Consider the following 23,602-nt stretch of genomic DNA (forward strand, 5'->3'; position numbering starts at 1 on the left):
CATCCCACCGGGGCCCCGCTGCCCCGGGGCGGTCCCTTCTGCTCCTCGAGGGTCCCTCTCGCCTACTCCCCTCTGCCCCACCACGGGTTCCGTTATCCCACCGGGAGCGCTGCTGTCCGCACTGCGCCACCGGGGTCTCTGCTGTCCCCGGGGGGTCCTCGCTGTCTCCCTGGTCCCCCGCCGATCCCGGGGGTCTCCGTTACGCCCGGGTCCCTCCTGCCCCACTCCTCACAGGGACTTGGCTTCTGCCCCGCGGCAGAGCGGAGCGGGGGGACACGACACACGGACCCGCCACCGTGACAACGGCCCCGGCGCCCCCGCCCTGTCCTTTTGTTAACGTTGGGGCCGGCAGCTCCGCGGCTGTCAGCACCGGGGGAGGGGATGCGGCGGGCCCACGGTCCCGACATGAAGGGGAGCAGTCTTGACACGGCAGAGTTTGGCAAAGCCCCGCTGCGCACCCAGGGGCCCGTCGGGACCGTGCTGAGACACACCGGTCCCCGCTGCACCGCCCGTCCCGTCGGGGCCCGCCGGCGCGCTCCCACACTCGATCTTTCGGCCGGCGACTGCTCTGGCCTAGCGCGGGGCTCGCTTAGTGCTGCCTTCCCGCCTTCACGTGCTCCAGAGCCATGGCGGCCTCCGTGAGGGGCGGGAGCGCGGCCCCGGTGCCCGCCGCAGGTGGGCTGAGGCCGGGTCAACGCTGGGTTCCCGGTGTCGGTACCGGGCGCTATTTCGGTTGCCTCGGCGGGGGAGGCCGGGCCGGTGGCGGGGGAGGCCGGGCCGCCACCGGCCCGGCCTCCCCCGCCACCGGCCCGGCCCAGCTGGCCCTTTGGCGGTTCGACCGTGGGCCGTGCGGGGAGGGTTTGGTGGCTCATGAGTGCCGGTGTTGGGCTGGAAATAGTGAATAATCCCCCTGCTGTCACTCCCCCGCTGCTCTCCGGCTTCGCCGAGCTGTAGGGGGGCGGTTGCTGGCGGGGGCCGGCTTCAGGATGAGGCTCCCGGGGACGGGCCTGGCTCACCCGCTGCTGTTGCCTTTTCCCCGGTGGGATAATGGGATCCCCTTGATGGGGCAGGAGGGACCCTCGAGGGTGCCCTCGGGGTGCTTGCGGATGAGCCGGGGTGGGGTTATGCTTGGTGTCCCCACGGCTTGGGGGAACCCAACCCCACTTAGAGCATTTCACGTAGTTACAGTGGTGCTTTCTGGGATAAAAAAAAAGGTGTTTTCCCCCCAGAAGTGTCAGCAACCTCCCACCAGCGTGAAGGGCAGAAACGCACCCCCTTCTGCCTGCTTGTCCCTAGGGGTGGTGTGAGGGCAGCGAGGATGCTGGTGACCTGTGAGATACGGGGTGCGCTGCCCTCTCGGTCGCTTCTTTAGGCCACCCCGTTTGTCCCGCAGCCCGAGGCCCCGCACGGCGAGCGGCGCAGCAGATCCCCGAGGAGATCCTCGGTAACGCGGAGCTGCGGGAGGCGGTGGAGGCCTTGCCCCGAAACTACAACTTTGAAATCCCCAAGACCATCTGGCGGATTCGTCAGGCTCAAGCCAAGAAGGGTGAGCACTGGCCCAGGGGATGAGGGGTTTTGGGGCTGCAGCATGTGGTGGGTTGGTGCTGTTGAGCTCTCCGGTGGCGAGGGGACCAGGGTGCAGGGCTGGTGAGTCTGGGGCAGAGATGGTGCTGAGCTGCCTGGCCTGTTTCGGCTCTGTCTTGGCGAGCTCTCTTTCCCTCGAGGTGGGTTAATAGATCTGTATCTCTGGATTATAATCGCATCGGACAGGAGAGGTTGAGCTGCATGGACCTGTCAGCCTGTGAGATGTGTCTGGGATGCTGGCCAAGTCCCTGCTGCTCTCCTCTCGACCTGTGCCTTCCTGCCACGCTGCCGGGGCTGGGCAGGGGGAGCCCCACAACCCCCGGCTCCAGGGGACTGGAGAGGCTGGTTGGAAGCTGGACCAGATCAGATCTGAACCTTTGTCAGGGTCCTCGGGGGGTTACTGTAGCCCTGGCAGGGTGGGGAGTGGCCGTGGTGGCCCCGGAGCAGGTGCTGTGGTGCTGCGGGGTGGTGCCAGGTCTGTCCCCCCCTCAGCACGTGCATCCCGCTGTGGCTGAACCAGCTCTCGGTCTGTGACCCTCGAGGGTGCCCTCGGGGTGCTTGCGGATGAGCCGAGGTGGGGTTATGCTTGGTGTCCCCACGGCTTGGGGGAACCCTTCAGGACATGGAGCCTCCCCCTCCATCCCCGGGTGTCACCAACATCCCCATCCTCACTTCACACGCAGGCAGGGGCCACTCACGGGGTTGTGTGGCACCGGGGGCTCTGGGCAGAGCCAGATTTGAATGTTGTGTCCACCTGGAAATGTCTCTGCCTGCTGCCTCCGAGCTGGCAGGAGTTGGCAGGCGTCACGGGGGATGTTTTGGGAGCTGCTGCCTGAGCTGGCCCTGGCTGTGACGCCGAGGGGCCGGTGGCTGCGGGGCTGTCTGATGCGTCCTGGCTGTGGTGCGTGAGGCAGGGCTGCCCATCAGGACGTGGCGAGGCCGCCCAGCCGTGCCACTCTGGCTTTCGTTGCTGTGTTTTGCTGCTTAGCACCTCCTAATTAAATGTAAATATGCGGCTGGGATTTAGGCTTCAGAGCTGGGAGCCGAGCCCATCAGCCAGCCAGCCGTGCTGGGATTTAAAAATCTGCGCGTGCCGAGCCCAGCCAGGGGCTCGTTGCTGGGGGAACGCAGCCTCCCGCCGGGCTGCAGCCAGTCCTGCCTGCACTCTGCCTGCTGTGGGGTTTGGGGGGGCTGGGATGTCATCCCCTGTCCCCATAGTGCCGTGCTGGCAGAGAGTGACCCAGCTGCCTCCTGCCAACACCTCGCTGGGAGAGGCAAAGCTGTTTGCAGGTCTGCTTGTTGGTGGCAGTCTGGGGTTGAGGACAGTCCCAAATGGGCTGGGGGATGCTGGGACCCTGACCTGCCCAGCTCTGCCAGGTCGGGCAGGGGCTGGCAGAGCACATGCAGCTTTGGGCCCTGCCTTGGGAGCAGGGTGAGATTAGTGCAGTTTGGGCCAGGTCTTTACATAACCCCACGCTGGCCAGAGGGCTGGACTTGGCTGCATGGGGATTTCTGTTGGAGTGGGATCTGGGGAGGATGTTTGGATAGATATCGCTGAAGCTGGGATGTCTTGGTGGGATCAGGAAGTGAAAGGACAGTGAGATTAATGGGGGGGGCCTCCTCCGTTCACCTCCCCTAACATGGTCCCTGCTCCTCCCCACCTCCCTGGAGCAGCTTGTGGGGATCCACGGGGGGCTCCTGGCTGGACCCCAGGCACTGGGGGCCCCAGCTGGGCTGCAGAGACAAAGGGATTGTTTCAAGCTGCGAGGAGGGAGCACACCAGGAAACATCATTCATTGATGAATAAATTCCTGGTAGGCACAATGCTGCAGCGTTGCTGGCCACCCTCCTGAATCGGGGAGAGAAGCAGAGAGGGGAGGTGCAGAGAAGGGCAGCGAGGACGATCAAAGGTTTGGAACAGCTACTGTACAAGGAGAGATTAAATAGATTTAGATCCTTTAGCAGGGAAAGAGGTGAATGAAGGGGGATATGATAGAGGGGTATGGAATTGTGAATGGTGTGGAGAGGCTGAATAGGGGATGATTATTCACTCTTTCTTGTAGCGGGAGAACCAGGGGCACGCGTTTACATTATTAGGAGCAGGTTTAAAATAAACAGAAGAAAGTACCTTTTCCTGTGCAGCACATAATTAAAATCTGGAACTCATTACTGCGGGAAGCAGGAGAGACCAGCAGTGTCAGCGGGTTCAGAAAGCAATGAGGGGTGTGCGCAGGGGCCGGGTGCGGGCAGGGAGAACGGATACGGCCCGGGGCAGGACCACATGCACGCTGGCTGCCACAGCCACCGGTTTTGGCCAATTTGGGGAGGGTCGTTCCTGCCGTTGCCACTCAAGCTGGACACGTTGACCCCAGCCATTGGTGCCCAGGTTCCTGTTTTGGGGTATCCCCTCCAGCCCCTCCTAACCCCGGGGCTGTTTCTCTTCCCAGTGGCCCTGCAGATGCCGGAAGGCCTCCTCATGTTCGCCTGCACCATTGCGGACATCGTTGAGCGGTAAGACGACGGCTTTTCCGCACTTCCCTGCTCGGCTGCGGGGCCTGACAAGGGGGTGGGGGCTGCTGCTGGGAATGGGGTGGCTGCCAGACAGCGCTGCCTGTGCAGGATGAGGCCCGGGGCTACTGCCGAGGCGGGTATGGGGGGCCCCAGCGTGGCTGCCCTCACAGGGACACCTTGGCCACAGCCTGGCCGGCTGCAGGCAAAGCCGCTGCTCTGCAGCTGGTCACAGGGACCCGCTGACATCCCTGGGGACAGGGACCGGCACCGTGCCAGCCTGGCCCTCTCCGCCGCTCTGGCGGGAGCTGCTGAGCTCAGCGTGTCGGGGCCCTCGTCGGGGTGATGGAGCCGGGGAGCAGCCACGTTAATAACTGGCTGACGCCAGCGCGGTGCCTGCACGCTTGCCGCTGCAGCACGGCCAGCGAGGGGAGGGCTGGTGGCCGCGCAGAGCTCCTGCCCTACTCCCCCATGGCCCTGTCCTGTCCCTGCAGCCGTGCTGCCCCGAAAGCAGCACGGAGGTGCTCGGGGGCAGCATTTCTCCAGCTGGGAGGCCTGAGGCCATGGTGGTGGCCTGGACAGGGTGACTGCAAGCAGCTGCTGCCAGGCAGCCCCTTCCCTGTGGCTCCTCTCCTGATTTTCTGTGCCGCTTGGGATGTGAGGTCGGAGGCGCCGGAGAGGAGCTGGGCTTTGCAGCGGCAGCGGATGCAGGCACCTTGCAGAAATTGGCCATAATCTCCTTACTGCCGAGCGTGCCTCCTTCCCTCCCTCCCCGCCCGCTGGCTTTCTCCCTGCTGCGCCTGCCCCCTCCCCAGCCCCTCTCTGTTTTTGCACAGTGAATTAGTGCTAATAGCACCGCGTGCCTCGTCTGCCATCGGGGTCACGGCACTCATTAGTAAGCTGCCTTCCCAGGGCGAGCAGGCTTGCCTCCCCGCTGCTGCTAGCTGAGCAGCCGCTGCCGTGCCGGGTGGGGAGGCAGCCGTGCCTGCGGGCTTTGTCCCCGCTTTGCTGTCGTTTCCCCCACGGGACCGTGGCAGCCCCACGCGCGGGCTGGGTGAGGGAGCGGTGGGAGGGTGGGCGCGGGCAGGGGACGGGTGCGGGGGGCAGAGGGGACGGGTGCGAGTGCGGGCGGCTCCGCGTGGGTTTGTCCCTTTAAGCGGAGCTGCCTCCTCTCTGGCTTTGGCACCCAGCCGCTTTCATGTCTCCGACTTCAAAGGCAGCGGATTAAGGGGCTCTTTTATCTGAATGAAACCTTAAGCCCCACTTCCTGGTGGATGCCGGAGTGCTGGTGGATGCTGGTGGATGCCAGGGTGCTGGCAGCCCCGCTGGACTCACCCTCCCTGCCGCGGGGGGTGCTGGTGTGGGAGATGGGTGCTGGGAGATGGGTGCTGCATGGGGAGAGGTACCTGGCCAAGAGCAGGGACATGGCAGCACCAGTGGGTTGGTGGTTGGATGGGGGATGGCTTCGAGGCCATATCCTTCCCTCACTGCCACCATGCAGCACCCAGAGACACCTCACTGCCAGTCCCTTGCTGGGAGCACCGGGTGCCCTCCATGATTCTGGCTGGGAACGTGGCTGTGTACCAGCACCGCCGGCTGGAGGATTGTGGCTGTGGGCAGGAGTCCAGCCCTGTCCCCACTCCCTTGGGGACGCTCTTGGGACACGGTTACGTTGCCGTAGGTGAGGTGTGAATCGGCAGGTGGCCTCGTTAGTGCCTGCCTCTTCCTGTTATTAATATTCATCGCTGGCATTAATGTGGAATTGTGGCTCGGCCGCCGCTCCTGCTGGCCCTCCTCACCCAGCACTGGGGCCGGACGAGCCTCCGACGTGACGGGAATCGCTGCAGCCGTGTGCTCCAGCAGTAACTGCCGCAGCCAGGCTGGGAACGGGGGCTTGGGGTACTGTCAGCCCCGGGGTTGCATGTCCCCTTCCCACTGCGAACAGAGGGGATGCGAGGGCCAAGTGTGCTGGGGATACCTGTGCCCACAGGGAGCATTGCTCAGCAAGCAGCCCCTCTCCCCAGCCCATCCCTGCAGCCTCCTGGCCCCTCCTTGGGAGTTGGGGTTTGGGGGTGCCAGCAAGCTCCCCCACCCCTGCATGCTCTGGTAATGGCCGCAGAGCAGTGCCCGGGGCTGGTGCCCCTGGGGTGACGGTGCCCATCCCCGTGTGTTCCGGCTCCACCGGAGCTGTGTCTGCTGCCACTCAGATGGCTGGAGCTGCCTTTTAATAAAATATTTGTGCTGTGGCCTGGCAGCACTGGGAAGGGCCAAGAGTGGGGACGTGGCCTCGCTCTGCTGCAGCATGGGCGGCTCAGCGAGGATGTGGTGCTGTCTGTGGATCCATCTGTCCCCGTGCAGGGGGATGGCGGTGTCACCGTGTCCCCCACTGCAGTGTGGGAGTGAGCAAGTCCCCGGGGAGCCCCAGTGAAGGCAAGGAGGAGAGGGGGCCGCGAAGTGGGGACCCCCCCAGTGCCCTGTCCAGGCTTCCCAGCATTGCACTGGTGCTCGCCGAGCCCTGAGGGGCTGCGGGGATGAAGATGTAGCCGAAGTGTCACAGCTGCTGCCTCCAGAAAGGCTGGTGGGGTACTTAGCCTGGAGCCTTTGAAATCGAGAACCTACTTACAGCATTGACCGGCGTGAGGCCCAGTTAATTAGCGTTAATAGGTTTGTCATTATCGAACCTTCGCTGGAGTGAGCGGCCAGCTGCGAGGGGGGGCGGCGGGGCTGGGGTCTGCTGAGCTGGCGGGGCGGCGGGCTGCCGAAACAGCATCACGACGCTCTCGCGGCACCTTCCAAATTGGCTCCGTTTGTCACAGCTGATGTAATTCGGCGGAGGGTAACTCGTGCTGGGGGGCGGCAGCGTGGAGAGGTGCGTGGGGGGAGCTCGGACCGCAGCTCAGGGAGGGGAGCAGCCCCCCAGCCCACCCGCCATCGTGCCAGGGAAGCGACAGCAGTGCCCCCTGCACCACTGGCTTGTGTGTGGGGGGGGTGCAGCCATGAGCGGACCCCTCCTCTCCCTGCACTGGGGCTGGAGCAGACGGATCAGCTGGGCTCTCAGCTGGGCTTTTGATTCCTTGTTAATAAAGTCAGCTGTCAGGCTTCGCAGCTGCTAATCCCTCCGTCTCCCCGCACCGCGCCGGGGCAAGCGGCTCCTGCTAATCAGCCGTGGCACAGTGGCGGGGACGGGCGATGGCGGCGGGGGGGGCACCTGGGGGTGTCCTGATGCCTGCGCAGGCTGCCCTGCCACGGCCTTAGCACCTCCCAACAGCCCGCTGGCTTTTGAGCATCCACACAAGGCAGTGCTGGGGGTGCGCAGAGCATGGCAGTGACCATGCTGTGGTGTGCCCAGCAGCGTACGGGGACATTTCAGAGTGACAGGGAAGGTCTTGAATCATCTCTGGTTGAGCAGCAAAGAGTTAAACATCGTGCACCCAGCCCAGCAGCTGTGGTAGTAAGGACAAAAAGCCTCTGGTGGCAGCAGGTCCCCAGTGCCATGCAGGTTGTCCCCTCCTGGTCCTGGACTGGGGCACCAGGTCCCCTGGCCAGGCAGGTCTGCCATGTGGCACTGAGTGATGTGGCACTGAGCGCCATGGCGAAGCCGGCAGTGTCACTGGGAGGTCCCAAAGAGCCATCCTGGTAACACAGGTCAGGATCCAGCCTCAGCTGCACAGTGCCATAGCTCTGCTGGCCAGCGCTGCCTTCCCTTCTCCCCTTGTCCTTTAAGCACAACCCGGAGGTGCTGGCAGCGTGGTGCAGCACGCTGTGCAGGGGAATTTAATCACCGTCATTAACTGCACAACAGCATCATTAGGGAGAATGAAGTTCTCACTTCACTGGAGATGTTTAAAACCTCAGCCTGGGCGGTGACGGCGTGGGGGGGGACCAGGCAGGGGGGAGTGTGTGGGGTCTATAGGGCTGTCACCTCCCAGGGCTGGGATGTGCCAGCGCAGGTGCGGTCCCAACACCACATGCCCTGTGCCACCTCCTAGTGTCCCCACAGAGCCCAGGGAGCTGGCACTGGTGGCCAGTGCCATGGCCCGGCCATGAGGAAGAGGGGATGGGCACCATCTGGGTGCAGGATGGCTGCGGTGGCTTCGCCACCACCATGTGCTGGGCCTTTGGTTTGCCTTGCATTGGTTTTTTTTGCAGGGCCAGCAAAGCTGGGGTTCCCGTAGGACGTGCCCCTCGGGATGGCAGGGTTGGCCCTGGCACCTCCAGTGAGGACAGAGGGGAAGGTCCCCTCAGGAGAGGGGACCCAGCTGGAGACGGTTGCTCCTGGGGGGCTGTGGGGACACGAATCTCTCCCCGTCCTGACTCACTTGCAGATGCTCTGCGGGGCCCCGCGCTGCCCGCCAGCAGTGATTGCCCAGCTGCAGCGGGGCTCTTCCAGCACCGTTTGCAGTAAAATTGCAAACTCATTATTTTAATTACGTGCAGCCTTCCTGTGCTAATGAAGTTGGGAGTCTGGTAATGGGGCTTGGTAACGGGTTTCTCTGCTAATTAAGCGCATTGTTCTCAGCCGGGGCTGCACTCAGCCCCCACTCCCCAGAACAGAGGCACCCACTTGAACCCATCCCTGGGATGGACTGGGCTTGGGTGCCACAGGGCAGGCAGTGGGTGTAGGGTTTGTGGGGTGATCATGGGGCTCTGCCTTTCCCCCAGGGGACAGAGTGTGGGGTATTTGCGGGGCATAACCCTCTTGCTTATCCCCAGGCGTTTCCCGGCAGGAAGGTGACACCACACCACAGTGTGACTGTGCTGTGAAGTCACACGCAGGCGAGGCAGGTGGCTGTGAAGCAAGGAGCACCCCGCTCCAGGTCCCCATCCCCAGCAGGACACACAGGCACCCCAGCATCTCGATGCCAGCTCCATCCTCCAGCAGCCTCACAGTGCCAGGCCCGGCCACTTTCAGCTCAGTCCCTGCAGTCCCCTCCCTGCCCAGGGCTGCTGGAACCAGGCGCGATGGATGTGCCGGGGCTGCAGACTCCTCTCCGCCAGGGAGAGCGGCTCTGCTTTACGGGGTGAGGACCAGCACGGTATCATTCACACATTGCTGCGATGTCAGGGGACCCCACACTCCTGCCAGAAGCAAATGCTCTCATTTATTTGTCGAGGGGCCAGGATAAATCAGGGCTGCTCCAGCCCAGCGCCTGCACTTGGGTGGCGGGGAGCAGCTGCCCTGAGCTTGAGGACGTGCTGGCCCTGTGCGTGCCTGTCTGTCCCAACATTTTCAGCCCCCAAACTTGTCCCCAGGTCACTGGCCCCATGCTTGCCAGGGAAGAACAGGGCTGGGAGTGTCTGGGGGTCCCAGCAGTTGGGATGGGGGCCAGGACGCGGCCTGCCAGGGCGCGCATCCTGCCAGTGCTGAGCATGGCACTTTATAAATGGGATTTTGGGAGCCATCTGTTTAAAGGAGGATATAATGAATTAGGGGGAGATGAGAAAAATGCTAAGGCCGGACGGTTTTTCAGAATGAGCTGGGGTTTGCGGGACGTAAAAGATGAATAACCTCCCCACGTGTTCAATATTCATGAGCTCCCAGCTGTAGTGAGCGGCTCAGCACTGGGTGGGGACAGCCCCGTCACTGCATCTTCCCTGCCAGCACGCCACTGGGACCCGTCCGCAGCTGCGATGAGTTGCAGGGACACGAAACACCCTCAAGGACACTCCCGTGGCTGCCCCTCGCCTGCATCCCAGTCCGGTCCGGTTGGCAAGCAGCTCCCCGGCCTGCGTCGGAGGCAGGTGGCTGCTAATTGACGTTTCCTTCCTCTGTAGTTTGATGAAAGGCTCCAGCGACACCGAACTGATTAAAACATCAAGGGGAGGCCCCTGTACTTGCCTTTGATTTGTCTCGGGAGATGATTGCTGCTCCGCTCAACCGTCCAGCCCAGCCGGCGTGGGTGACCCCGGTGCGTGCCGTCCTGGTGCCTCTGTGCCTCTCCTGCTGGCACTGCCAGGCTGCTGGTACCCTTCCACCCTTGCTGGCTGCAACGGCAGCACCATTGGGCTCCCTCCTCACAAGCATCATCCTGTGGCCTCTTTGCTCCTTGCTCGGCCGTGGCCGAGCGGGACAGTTCCCCGTGACCGGGACAGGGCTCAGCCCCCTCTCCCCTGCCTGCAGGTCGGTGGCCACATACTGCCAGCTGCAGCCCCGCACGCTGGGCAAGGGCCATGGGTGCCTCCGCCAGCCTCTGCCCTCCTCCCTCCACCGTTGCTATTTCACTTTCTTGCTCTTCACCCCCAGGGACTTTCTCTGGGGTTTGGGCCAATTTGCATACATTTTAATCTATAAAAAATTAAGCGGCGCTGGCTGCTGCTCTGAGTCAGACCTCCCCGTCCTGAATCTTAAGGAGCTGAATAATTTTCCACTTTTGCTGAGATGTGTGGAGTCTGATTCATGTTCATCTCATCACCTCTCATTAGAGGAGGGGGCTGGGGGCTCGGTGGGGTGGGGGAGAGTCTTCTCGAACCTTCGCCGGCAGCCCCCAGCCCCACAGTGCGGCCAGGCAGGCAGCGGAGGAGCCGTCCTCCCATCCGGGCCACGCTGGCAGCGAGGGAGCGCACCATTTGGGTGCTGGCAGGATCTGATCCATCTTCTGACAGTCCCCAACTACATCCCCAGCCCCTGGGACACTGTGGGGAGCAGGAGATGTCTGGGCTGAATGCGGGAGGTGGGGATGGCTTTGCCCCCTCTCTGGGGATGCTCTGGCAGAGCTGCTCCCCTGTCCCCCTCCCTGGGCGCTGACGGATGGGCCGGAGCTGTTAATATTCAGCACGCTCCGCCATTTCTCCACCTTCTGCCATCTGCCCAGCTCTGCCCACCATTTCTATTCTTGCCGACGACGTAACGCTCCCTGCCTGGCGCTCGGGGGGGAGCGTGCGGGACCCTGGTCCCCAGCCAGCACCAGTGGGGGGGTGATGCTGTGCTGGGGCGCCCTCCTCCCCCGGCTCCTTTGCCCCAGCCCCACACCAGTGACTGGGGGGTCCCACTGGCACTGAGCTACAGCCACGCTGGTGCGAGGCGTAAATAAGGAATTAGCATCTGGTTTAAGCCGCCCCTCCAGGCGCGGGGCTTTGTCATCGCGATACCTGCTTTCATCCGTAAACTACCACGGCAGCTCCCCGGGAAGGCAGCCAAGCTAATAATCCCCCGAAATGGTGCAATAAAATACCCAGAAAGGTGGTGCCTTTAAATCATGCCAGAGCCCCAGCTTTGCCACCCGGTACCGGTGTGTACCCCTCCGCTGGCCAGCGGGTGCCGGGTGGGCTCGGGCTGGAGTGCCGGGATGCTGGAGCAGGGATGGGGGACAGCACCAGCATTTCCTTGCCAAGTGCTCCCTAAGCACCAGCCGCTCCCGGAGCACACCCGGCTTGGCCAGACTGACACGGGTGGGTGACGCAGCCGGGTACGGACTGGGGTGCACCAGCTCACACGGTGCCCGGACACAGGGGGACGGTGTCTCGGTCAGCCTGGCTGGCACAGCTGGGGATGCCAGGGCGGCTGTTCTGCCCATCCCAGTGGCTCTGGTCCCCAGGGCCGGCTGGTGAGAGCAGCGGCACCACGCTGCGCCGGGTCTCCCTCTGCTCCTCTCCCCACTGGAGCATTAGGAAGCTGGCAGCGTATTGTTTGATGAGCGGATAATCCGCTGAATTGCAAACAGCTTTACCCAATTGAAGAGGCGGATTACCGCTCTCCAGCTTAATCATGTTGACATCTCGGAGAGTAGCCAGTGCTTGTCCTCTTCAGCGCGTGGCGAGGGGCTCAATGGCAGTGTGGGGTCCCCCCATAGCGGTGTGCCACGGAGCTGGGGGACAGAACGTGAGCTGCGGTGACGGCAGACAGCCGTGACCCTGACTGTTGTGCTTCCCTGCAGGTTCACGGATGCGGAGGCGGTGGTGATGGGCGACGTGACCTATGGCGCGTGCTGCGTGGACGACTACACAGCCCGAGCCCTGGGCGCTGACTTCTTGGTGCACTACGGACACAGCTGCCTGAGTAGGTGACACTCGGCCCCGGGGCGCTGCCGAGGCAGCCGTGCGTGGCACTGCGGAGCTGTGCTGCTGCCACCGTGCCGTGCTGAGCGGCTCCCCGCGCTGCTCGATGCCAGCTCGGAGACTTAGTGGCAAGGGCTAATCCCTTCCCGGAGGGATTTCTGTTCTCCAGCCTCGGTTGCTGGCTTTGGATGGAGCCAGGCTGGCTGGGTGGCTGCCCACGGCCAGGATTTTGGGGGCAGCAGGGCATGCTTGTCCTGCTCATCCCATGAGCTGCTGCAGCGCCCAAATCGCAGCCCTGTGCCCAAGAGCAGAGCAGCAAGGTTGTGGCTTGGCAGGACCCCACTTACCCGGGAGCCACTGCTCTCATCCCCCCGCCCTGCAGTTTTGGGCTTTGGGGGATTAATTCGGGAGCACGGCAGAGGGGAGCGATGGCCTGGGGGTTCCACTCACCCCGGGGCCGGCGCGGGGCCGGGGAAGGCAGCTTTGCAGGTGCAGCGCAGGCTGGGCGGGGAAGGGAGGAGGAGGCTGTGTGCTCCCCAGGCGGACCGTACTCTGGATCCAGTTGCCATGGAAACTGCGCTGCTGTCCCAGATGCTGCTAACTTTGAAGTCCACCCAGGATGGAATCAGCCCAAAAATAACAATAAGACGCTCTGGGTTTTAAGGTGGATCGGCAGAATTGCTGTAGCAGGCATGTGCATCCCTGCCGCTGCCATGCTCCCGGCACCTGGCAGCCCTCCTGGAGGTTTATGGGGCCGTATAAATGGGTTTGAAGAATTGCGTCAGGCTCCGTATGAAATACTGACTCCCCAGTTGAGAACTCTGTCCTGAAAGCCACGTCGGCGTGAGCATTCGAGGTGATAAATATCTGTGCTAGGTGCTTTGTTACAGAAGGAGGGTTATGGGCACCACTGGAACAGGGAATATAAAACCCCTGGTTTGTAGCCTGCTCTTCATGAATGAGCAGCAGGAAGGGGAGGAAGGGGCCGTATCCAGTACAGGAGTCAGGCTGCTCTGAGGGACAGGAGTCACATCTGGAGCTGCTCCCTGCAGGGACCGCAGGCACTGGCTAGGCTGCCTGTCACCAGCCCAGCGCCATCCGCTGCTCGTGGCCACGTGGACCGTGCCTGCACTGGGCAGGATGGGTCACAGGGCACCCTGGGGTGCCCGCAGGGTGCTGAGAGGGTGCTGGGCTCCTTTCGGGCTGCCCACGGTGCTCCCATCACCAGTGTGGCCGATAGCAGGGCGCATGAACTTGCCCTCTCCCTCCTGGCCCCATGTGCCCTGCGGGAGGGAGTAATTTGCACTTAATTGTGATCAGGTGAAGAGCACCAAAATGGGAAGTGAACGCGGAGCTGTGGATCGATGTGGACTCTGTGTACTTTAATTATTCACTTAATTGTGGTGACACAGGCTTCTTAGCACCGGGGGTAATTAGATTTGTGTTCATTGATTCCCCAGGCTGCCATTATCTGGAGAGAAACAAGCGGGTGCTCTCTGTGGCTCCCATCTGCACCCCTTGCCCAGGGTGCCAGCACTGGCAGAGGGGTGGCACAGCCCACCCTGGCCTGCCCGCACCGGGGTGGTTGGGGTGCAGGGAGCCCTGCCAACATGCTTTATCCCCTGACTGCAGGCAGCAGCAGCTGCGGGCTCACCGGGCCCTCACACTCACACCCTCTCTTTTCCTCTCACCAGTTCCCATTGACACCACGCAGGGGCTGAAGATGCTCTATGTGTTCGTGGACATAAAGATCGACACGTCCCATTTCCTCGAGACCATTCGCTTCAACTTCACAGCGGGCACCTCCCTGGCCCTCGTCAGCACCATCCAGTTCGTCTCCACGGTGCAGGTGAGATGGGGACCCCCAGCAGTGCAGGACACAGGATGGGCTTGTGTCCCCCCGACCTTGGCCCCAGCTCTGAGGCTGGAGCAGCTGCCCTGGGGTGCTGGTGGTAACGGTTCCCCTCTGACGAGTCGCTGCGATAATATGCTGCTGCCATAATGTTGATCAAGTACTTTATAATAACTCTGATCAATGTTTCATGGCGGCACCCCTCCCTGGCTCCCCCGGGAGCTGCTCTGTAAATGTCAGGGCAGGCAGTGGAGCACTTGGCATTTTGATGCAGTGCTGGCAGCGGCAGGGGAAGCTCTGGCGGGTCTGTCTGTCTGCCCCTGAACGGCCGGCTGGGCAGTACGGGAGGAGATGGATGAGCCTCTTGAGCCATGTCTATCTAAACACGGGGCTATTGAAGCGTTCAGCGTTTCCCCTTGTCTTTTAATTGATACGTTGTCTGAGCCTCGCAGAGCATCTCGGCTGTGCGGGGGGCTGTTGCCCTCCGTGATGGTGCCACCCCGAGCAGTCCGGCTCCCCTCCGCTCCCGCTGTGCTGGGGCAAAACAGCACAACCATTGTTGCTGGTGCCCCATGGAGCTGGGACTGCCAGTGCTGGGGTGTCCCCAAAGGTGCCCCGCAGTGCTGGGGACCACTGGCCTCGGCCACGCTCTGTGCCACAGTCTGTCCCTGCTGACCCCATGTCTCCCACAGGCAGCGTCACAGGAGCTGCGCTCCCAGTACAAGGTGTGTGTGCCCCAGTGCAAACCACTGTCCCCAGGGGAGATCCTGGGCTGCACATCGCCCCGGCTTGCCCAGGACACAGACGCCATCGTGTAAGTACTCAGGGTCCTCCAGGACCCTCCTGCCTAGCCCAGGCTGCCTGCCCTGCCTGTGCCCCCTGCCCAGCCATGGGGCGGTTCTGGGGGGCGGCAGTGGGACGTCCGCAGGCTGTCCCCTCCTGTTCCCTGCGCTGTTTGGAGTGGCGTGTGCTCGTAGCACAGAGGAAATAATTGAGTCGTATATCAGAATAGATAATAGATGGAAGGGCGGGTGGATAATTGGAAAAGACAAATGGCCGGGGCCCAACATCACAGCAACATTAATTTTATTTAAGGACAGCAAATTAGAGGGAGCACTTCGCTTCCTATCACCTAATTATTTTAGGTAATGGAAATGCTTAATGTACTGTGAATACAGTGCGCAGCAGAATAAATAAATACAAGGACCCCACCCTTGGGGGGAGCCGGGGAGCCCAGGTGTGGGTTCAGGCCCCGGCGAGCCCCTTCTCTCGCCCACCCTGCCGGGAGCCAACAGTGCCGGCGCCTTTCTGAGCGTGGCTGTGTGGGGAGCTGGGCTCGCGATTGCCAGGCACGGGGTTGGGGGGGCTCCAGCTTTTCCAGCTTCACCCTAAGCCACACCAGTGCTGGGGGAGTGGTGCTGCTTTCCGTCTCTCCCCAAGCACGTTGGGAGCAGGCAGGGGCGGCCGGGCTGGCACCGCATCGGCGAGAGTGGGGCCTTCCTGCGGTGCGGTACCCACCAGCCACCCGCGCAGGTGCACGCAGCTGGCATACCTGCGTCCTCCCTGCGTTATTATTTTCTTCTTTCCCCCGTCTCTGGGGCTAACTTTTGCAGACAAATTAGCTTTGATCTCCCAAAATGTCATTCTCCAATTAAGGGCAAAATCTAGTCAAGTTTTACGTCTGAATTCATTTTCCAAGCCCTCACTCCATTAGGGCAGCTGAATGAAAGGCTTTGAAATGTAATTGCTGACTTGAAATCCGATTAGAAATGGAAGCAGCAACGTCTAGAACCAGCCGTTGAGATGGAGCGAGCTCCCAGCCACCCCATGCTGGCGTGGGCATCCCTCCTGGCCCCGAGCACGGCCGCCTCTCCCACCCCGGCGTGCCAGGGGTGCTGCACGGAGCCGGGGAGCCCTGGCCGTGCCCACTGCCCCTGGGTCCTAGCGTGGGAGCTTGGATTCCTGGCATCTCCACGCAGTGTGGCTTGGGAAACGGGCGGGCACATGGATGGGTGCCGCTGTTTCCCATGTGCCGTAGCTCTCCCTCCTCTCTTGGCAGGTATTTGGGCGACGGGCGCTTCCACCTGGAGTCCATCATGATCGCCAACCCAGGGATACCTGCCTACAGGTACGGGCAGCCTGCAGGCACCCGCTCTGGTCTGAAACAGCCCCACGGTGGGGAGCACCCCGGCTCCCCCAGCACGCCGGGGATCAGCTGTGCACCCCAGGAGCACCCGACACCCCAGGGCCAGGCAGGCAGCTGCCTGCAGCGGGTACAGGCAGGAGAGAGGCCACAGGGTGGGTGAAGAGATGCGCGGGGGAGATGAACGCCAGCCATTTACTCTGGCTGAATATAAACATTTTGACAAGTACCTGTGAAAGCTCGTGGAGGTGCAGCCATTAAAGCCCGGCTGCTGCAGGCAGAGGCCATAAAGCGCGATGATGAGGCCGCTGAAAGCAGATGAAATATCAAGAGTGAAAGGCTGGGCCCATTTGGCGAAATCTGAATTTCTTAGTAGGTCGTTTGTTACTAACGGGAGGCGCACGTCAGGTTTATGGCGCTGGTGAAGCTGCCGAAACCGAGTGGGATTTGATTAAAATTCTCCTCGTCAAACAAAGCAACAAATCAAATATTTCTTCATAATTGATGAGCCGGGACAGGGGGGAGCTGAGCGCGAAGCTGCGTGCAGAGCCCAGGCTGTGCCGGGTGTTGGGGGCTGCAGTGGGACACTCGCCTTGTCCTTGTCCCCTCTCTGCAGCCTAACGAGCCGGCTGGGCCCTGCATCGGCCATGGGGGGAGATGCTGTGGGAGGCAATTAGTGCTAATGAAGGATGGGCATAATTTGGGGCCAGGATGGAGTGGGGCAGGTGGAGGGGTGTGTGTGAGCTGGGCTCTTGCTTTGCAGGTACGATCCCTACAGCAAGGTCTTCTCCCAGGAGCACTACGGCCACGAGCGCATGCGCCGCGCTCGGCAGGACGCCATCCGCACTGCCGCCGGTGCCCGCTGCTGGGGGCTCATCTTGGGCACGTTGGGTCGCCAGGGCTCCCCCGGCATCTTGCAGGTACCAACCCCCTCCCCGTAGCCCCCTCCCAGACACCAGGTGCTGCTCCTGGGGAGGGGGAAGGACCGGTGAGCCATTGGCACAGTGGTCTCGCTGCCAGGTTGAGGGTGGACCCAGCACTGCTGGTAGCCCATTGGTTGCTGCTGGATGGGGTCTGCGTGCCCCTGAGCTGAGCCAGCAGGGCAATTAGCAGCAGATGAGGGAGGCTGGACAAGGACTCATTAAACCTGCTCCTCGCTGGGGAGAGCTGGCCAGCCCTGAAGACCCCCCCAGCACAGGCAGCTTGGCAATTAATTCCCTGGGTTTGTTTTAATTAGATGAACTTCGGATCAGGTTTGCTGTCCCTGCTCGGCCACCGTGCTGGCACTTACTGCACCCCAGCCAGGCAAGTGGAGCAGGACCACTGTCCTGCCCCACGGTATTGGGGTGCCCTGAGCACGGTGGCCCCACTCACATCCAGAAATTTTGGGGGAGCCACAGATGAGATTTGGGGCAGTGCAGGGAGCAGTGGGCAGAGCAGGGTGGTGAGATCCCAGCAGCTGCTGTTCCGCAGCGGGCAGGACACAGGCATGGCTGGGGTTGGCTGGGCAGGGCGCAGTTAGTGCCGGCTTGGGAGGAGAAGGACATCCCTGGCCCCTCATGGGCCCCTCTCCTCCTCCTGCAGCCTCTGGCCACGGCCAGCCCATGGCAAGGCAGTGTCCCAGGGAAGGCAGCCGCTAACGAGAACAGATTGTTGTCATTGAGCGGTAATTACTTCATTAGGCTGAGGCACACGCTGGGGAGAGCTGGGTTCGAACCAGAGCCATGGTCACCATCCCTATCCCTGTGCCTGGCCTGCGACTGCCGAGGGGACATGGCTGTGGGGCAGAGCTGGGACCCACAGAGGGTCTGATGGCCAGGAAGGGGCTGTGGGCAGAGCTTGGGGGGCTTGCCCACGGCATCTGTCTGGGCTCCCCTAACCCCCCCGAATGCCTTTTCCTGCTGCAGCACCTGGAGTCACGTCTCCGTGCCCTGGGCCGGCCCTTCGTGCGGGTGCTGCTGTCAGAGATCTTCCCCAGCAAGCTGCAGCTCTTCCCTGACGTGGACACGTGAGTGCTGCTGCCCCTGCCTCCAGCCCCCTGTGCTGGGGTCCCCAGGATGACCCCTCCCTGTCCAGGCCTCTGATTCCTGCTGGAAGCCATCCCTGCCACGTCTGTCCTGCTGTCACCTGGGCCCACAGGGCAGGGAGGGGACATGGGTGTCCTTGGCAGGGCAGTTCTGGCACAGTAGGGACCTCACTCCCTGCCCACTCCACTTCCTTCTTAGGGGGGCTGCTGCGGGGCCTCATTGTGGCTTTTTCTCCACAAAATGCTTGTCCCCATCTGTTGCCATGTGTTTGTTTCCCTTTCAGGTGGGTGCAGGTAGCCTGTCCCCGACTCTCCATCGACTGGGGAGAAGCCTTCAGCAAGCCGCTGCTGACACCCTACGAGGTGAGCACCCATCTCCCACTTTGGGGGGACCAGCCCTGGCTTGGGGTGATGTGCCAGAGCCTCCCGCAGAGCTGCGAGCCACCAGGACGGGGACATCCCTGCAGCTGGGCAGCGTCCCCTCCACAACTTGTCTGTGCATAGCGGGTGTGCCGCTGGGATTTCTGATCTTTCGTGAAACCAGTGGGATTCCTGGCGCCGGGTGCCGCTCGGGGCCTCAGCTCCTCGTCCCCTCCGCAGGCTGCGGTGGCTCTCCGGGATGTCGAGTGGCAGCAGCCTTACCCCATGGACTTCTACGCCAGCCAGTCTCTGGGGCCGTGGACAGTGAACCACGCCGGCACACAGCCCCCACGCCACGGCCGGCCGGCTCAGGTGGGCAGCGCGGCATCACTGGGGCGCGGGGTGTCACCGGGGCAGCGGGTCCCCACTCCGTCCCTTCGCTCGTGGTGGCCGTGGGATGGGGGATGGGGGAGCGCCCCGTGCAGGTGCTGTTCGGTGCCCGGTGCCACGTGCCAAAAGCGCCACCCTGTGGCTTCGTTCCCGGTGATCAGTAACGGGGCCGGTGCCAGCCCGCCTGGGGACGGGGGGGGCACACACACGAGTGCCCCCCCCCACTGCCAGCCCTCACCGGGGTGAGCGCCCGCCTGGCCCCGTGGCTCCCCGGGAGGGGGATCCCCCCCCGGCCGTGCCCCGTGGGGTGTTGGGGGCTGAGCACGGGCGGGCTCATCACATGTCAGGCAGGGGCTGGGGCCCCATCCTGACCCCCCCCCCCCCCTCTGCTGCAGGGGAAGCCGCCCGCGCTCCCCACCCCGGCGGAGGGTGAGGAGAGACTGAGCACCGGCGGCCCTGCAGCCTCGTGAGCGCAGCCTGCACCCTGTCCTGCTGCCGCCACGCTCCGGGACCTGGCGTGGGCGCAGGCGGGGGGGCACCAGCAGCCGCCCCACCCCCGAGGGTAAGCACCGCCGGAGCCTCCCGGTACCGGCACCGGAATGGATGGGGACGCACCCCGTACCTCGACGACACCGCTGCCCGCGGGGAGTGGCTCCCGGCCAGGCCAAGCCGCGCTGCAGGCTCCGCCTGCGGCAGCCCCGGTCGCACCGGGGGTCCCGTCCCGCCCCACCGGCGCCGCCTCCTCCCGCCCTCGGTCTCGCTCTCCGCGCCGCGGCCTCCCGCCGCCAGGGGGCGCGCCGGCGCCTCAGCGCGGAAGAGCGTCGGCCCGCCCGCCGCGCCGGCCAATGAGCGCGCTGCGTTTCGGCGGGAAGGGGGGGCCTAGCCGGAAGTGGCCCTCCCGACTTCCGGTGGCGGCAGGCGCCATGTCGGAGGGACGGACTCTGCGGCTGCTGGGGCTGCACGGTTACCGGCAGAGCGAGCGGCGCTTCCGCCAGCGCACCGGCGCGCTGCGCAAGGCCCTGCGTGGCCGCGCAGAGCTGGTGGTGGTCAGCGCGCCGCACCCCGTGCCCGGCGGCGGCGAGGACGACGACGACGACGACCCCCCCCGCGGCTGGTGGTTCTCTGGGCCCGGCACCTTTGAGGCGGGGGAGGTGGCGGCGGCGCCGGCGGGGCTGGAGGACTCGCTGTCGGCCGTGGCGGCGGCTCTGGCAGAGCACGGGCCTTTTGACGGGCTGCTGGGCTTCAGCCAGGGTGCGGCACTGGCTGCCATGGTGTGCGCCCTGCGGGCCCGCGGTGACCCCCGCTTCCCCGTGGCCTTTGCCATCCTAGTGGCCGGCTTTGCCAGCCGCGCCCCAGCCCACGGTCACTTCTACCGGGACCCCATTGCCCTGCCCACGCTGCACGTCGTGGGCGATGCTGACGCCGTCATCGCTGCCCCCCTCAGCAGGGAGCTGGCCCAGCACTTCGTGGAGCCTGTTGTCCTCACCCACCCCGGCGGGCACTTCATCCCTGCGGCTGCGCCACAGAAGAAGGCCTACCTGGACTTCTTGGACCGTTTCTGCCCCGGACAGGGACAGGCTGAGCCCCCAGGGGCTGGGGCAGTTTGATAACAGTCTCTGAAATAAATGGGGCTCCAGCGAGCCACGTGCAGCCTGCCATCTTGGTGAAACATCCCTGTGTTTCCGTGCCCTCCAGAGGGTCCAAAGAGTCCTCGTCAGCTCACTGTGCCGCTCTGCAGCGTTAATGCAGGGCCAGACTAAATGCTTGTTATCTCCCTTTTTATTTTTTTGCAACTTTGTTGTATGCATGAGTACGTGGGTGTGATGATGAGGGGTTTGAGGACAGGAGGGTGACACTGCTTTGTGGATGTGAGGTACTCAGAGGCTTGAATAGCTGTTCAGAGTGGGGATCCCTCAGCTCAGCCACAGGAAATGTCTGCAGAGCACACAGCTCCTGCAGTGGTTATACCCCAAAGGTTTGTGTTTTTTAGTATCACTGGTGAAAGCTACTGAGCCAGCCTTCCAGCTGATCTGGGTCTAGAATAACCTCTCGTCCCTGGCAGTGCCAGGGCTGGTGTTCATTTTGAGAACGAAATGTGTGCTGGTTCAGCGTGCGTGTGTTGGGGGACTTTTGTATCTTCCTCTGTACAAAGTGCCTTCGTGAACAAGAAAAACTTGTTGCTATGTTTTTGGCTCTGATGTTTTCTAGAAGCACACGGAAATCTTTACTGTTATAATTGCAGGTGTCCTGCGTGACTGCTGCTGGGGCAGCCCAGTGACATTGTGCCCGGGGCCGCGCTCACAGGGCTTCTCTCTAGCCACGGCTTTCCTTGGGCACCCAGTGCAATGTAGTTGGTAAGAGAGAGGATTTGAATAAAACTTCTTAATTTGCCCCTCTGGTTGAGCAGCACTGGGATCTGGGGAGCAGTGGGGCAGCGCGGTGTCGGCACTGCGAGGGGTGGAGGATGCTGTGGTGCAGGAGCAGCCCTGGGGTCAGGGCACACCAGCGAGTGGTTCTCAAGGCCTGGGTGGTTTTTTTCCCTCTGGTTTGTCACCAGTTCTGCAGCAGCAGGGTGGCAGGAGGATGTGGCTGGTTGCCCCCGCAGCCCAGCCCCAGGCTAGTGTTGCTCTTTGGGGGGCTAGCAGGGCTCGGGCAGTGCCTGCCCACTTTGCCACCTTGCAGAGCCGCACGGGTGGGCTGTGTCATGTCTGTGCTGCCTGCTCAGGTGATGCGAAGTGTGGGATGTCTGTCACCCCTCAGTGACCACATCGGGGACACCAGAAGCTGTTTTGGGGGGGGGGGGGGGGAAGGGGCGCAGCTTGGGGCTGCACGCCCGGCTGTAGCGACAGCTCTGGAGGTGGGGGGGCAAGGCCGAACGCGGCGACCAGCCCTGACAGAGCACCCGGGCCTTTGTCTCTGCCGCTCCCCCCACCTGAGCCCCTCGGCAGCTGCGGAAGGATGGCAGCAGACAGCGCTTCGCCAGCCCCGCCGTTCGTTAGCCGTTTAATTATGGCAGAGCTACAGATGCTCCCGCCGCAGCATCTCGACGCCCGAGCGGCTCCACAGGACGGTGCGGAGGAGGCACTGCAGCCGTTGGCCGCTCACGGCGGCCGCTGCGGAGCGGCGCTGCCCGGCTGCCAGCCTGCACTGCGGTCCCGCAGCCGCCGACCGACCGGCAGCTCCCGGTTCCCCGGGGGGAGGCAGCGCCGCAGCTCGCCGGCGGCGTGAAGCGGGGGAAGGAGCCCAAGCGTGGGGCGAGTGCGCAGAAAGAGCCCGGCTCTGCTCCATCAGGTGGGTTGTGGAGGGGAGGTTGAGGGATGGGTGACCCGAGCTGGGGCGCTGCCATACCTGCCGCCTCTTCCCAGGAAGTTTAAAAAGATGGCTCCTGCCAGGTGGCTCCTAGACCGGTTTAAACAAATTAATAAAACTAAAGAAACGCCACCCTGGTCCACGGGAGGTGCCTGTGTGAGCAGTGGAGGAAGGACGTGCTTGGCCCCTGGTGCAGTGGGAGGAGGGAAGTGGCTCCTGGGGGCATCACCACCCCTCCCTGCCGGAATGGGGGGGTTTGTCCCGGGAATCCTGCCCTCCATGAGCTTTTCCACCGGCACGATGCCTTCAGGCCGGGCCCCTGCCTGCCTCTCGCAGATCCGGGTCTGTTCCTTGCGGCCGTTCTCGGGGCTCAGCAAGCCTGGGGACAAGGCTGCTGAGGTCCTCCCACCCCTTGGGAGCCAGGGGGTCTCCTCTTCCCCCAGACTGCCAGGCCTGGGGGAGTTGGGTTTTTCCCCCAAAACAGCGTGTGACGGTCACTCCCTGAGCGAGGGGCACTGCTGAGGCGGCGATGGAGCGAGCCTGCGCTCAGGCTGGCAGCTGTGCCGCTGGCCTGGGGCACAGGGGACCTGGGGATGGCCACCAGTGTCACCCAGTGGCACTGGGAGCCTGGCTGCTTTGGCAGGGGTGGGTGACACCCCTCTGCTCCCCAGGTGGGGCCCTTTCCGTCCCCCAGCACGGCCATCAGAGCCCCCTGCGTGGCCACAGCACCAGCCCCGGGGGCACATAGGGCCCTGCCTGGGGCTGCACTTGCTCAGAGCCCGCTGTGGGCACCGGGGTGTGGGGCTCGGCAGGCCACGGCTTCGCTTTGCCCGCCGCCAAGCTGTGCAGAGCCTCCAGCCCTCTCCCAGCGTCCCAGAGGGGCAGGAGAAGATGAGCACAAGCAGAGATGCTGCCAGCGCCGCTGTCTCCCCCAAACACCCCCCACTTCCTCCCCGGCCCCCCGTGGTCCTTCCCCGGGCGCTGCCACTGACTCACGCCCTCCTCCACCGCCAGCTGCCCGCGTGGGGCTCGCCGGGCACGGGCAGAGGGGCTCCCGTGGGCAGGGCTGGAAAAAGCGACGTCCCCGCTGAGCCTGGCATCGGGTGCAGATCTCGCCGGGGTCTGAGCCTTACTCATCTCACGCTCTTCCTCCCCTTGTCCCCACAAGCGGGGCCTGACGCAGGCGGCTGGGGAGGGGGCGCGCAGGGAAGGTGACGTGTTTCGCAGACAGTTACACAACGCGGCTCCCCCCAAACCTGCCCGGCTCCTGCCTGTGAGGAGGCAGCGGCACGGGCAGGGGAGAGCCGAGAGCCATCCCGGGCCCCGCTGCCGGAGCGGGACCAAACCGTTGGGAACAGCCCCCCCCCCCCCCCCTTCCCCGCTCCCCACTTCACCCGCAGAAGCTTCCAGTTGTGGCTGAGTCACTCCTGCTGTA

At 63.5% G+C, this 23,602-nt stretch overlaps 2 protein-coding genes across 3 annotated transcripts; both read left to right on the forward strand.

Annotated features, from left to right (window-relative positions):
- Positions 1–612: 612 nt before the first annotated feature.
- On the forward strand, positions 613–19,417 carry DPH1 (diphthamide biosynthesis 1). 2 transcript variants are annotated; one of them, XM_074845268.1, is made up of 12 exons: positions 613–675; positions 1,394–1,546; positions 4,032–4,095; positions 11,967–12,088; positions 13,782–13,936; positions 14,632–14,753; positions 15,999–16,067; positions 16,846–17,002; positions 17,990–18,090; positions 18,393–18,471; positions 18,653–18,840; positions 19,254–19,417. In XM_074845268.1, exons 1-11 carry the CDS (start codon positions 627–629, stop codon positions 18,794–18,796), a joined length of 1,215 nt encoding a protein of 404 aa, XP_074701369.1. In that variant the 5' UTR covers positions 613–626; the 3' UTR covers positions 18,797–18,840; positions 19,254–19,417. The 2 variants fall into 2 exon arrangements, with proteins under 2 accessions (XP_074701369.1, XP_074701368.1); XM_074845267.1 differs by having other exon boundaries at positions 18,709–18,840.
- A 40-nt stretch (positions 19,418–19,457) lies between these two features.
- On the forward strand, positions 19,458–21,041 carry OVCA2 (OVCA2 serine hydrolase domain containing). Its single transcript, XM_074845269.1, has one exon. The coding sequence runs from the start codon at positions 19,458–19,460 to the stop codon at positions 20,463–20,465; it is 1,008 nt and encodes a 335-aa protein (XP_074701370.1). The 3' UTR covers positions 20,466–21,041.
- Positions 21,042–23,602: the final 2,561 nt, after the last annotated feature.

This window comes from Strix aluco, chromosome 19 (assembly GCF_031877795.1).
Source record: "Strix aluco isolate bStrAlu1 chromosome 19, bStrAlu1.hap1, whole genome shotgun sequence".
Classification (NCBI taxonomy): domain Eukaryota; kingdom Metazoa; phylum Chordata; class Aves; order Strigiformes; family Strigidae; genus Strix; species Strix aluco.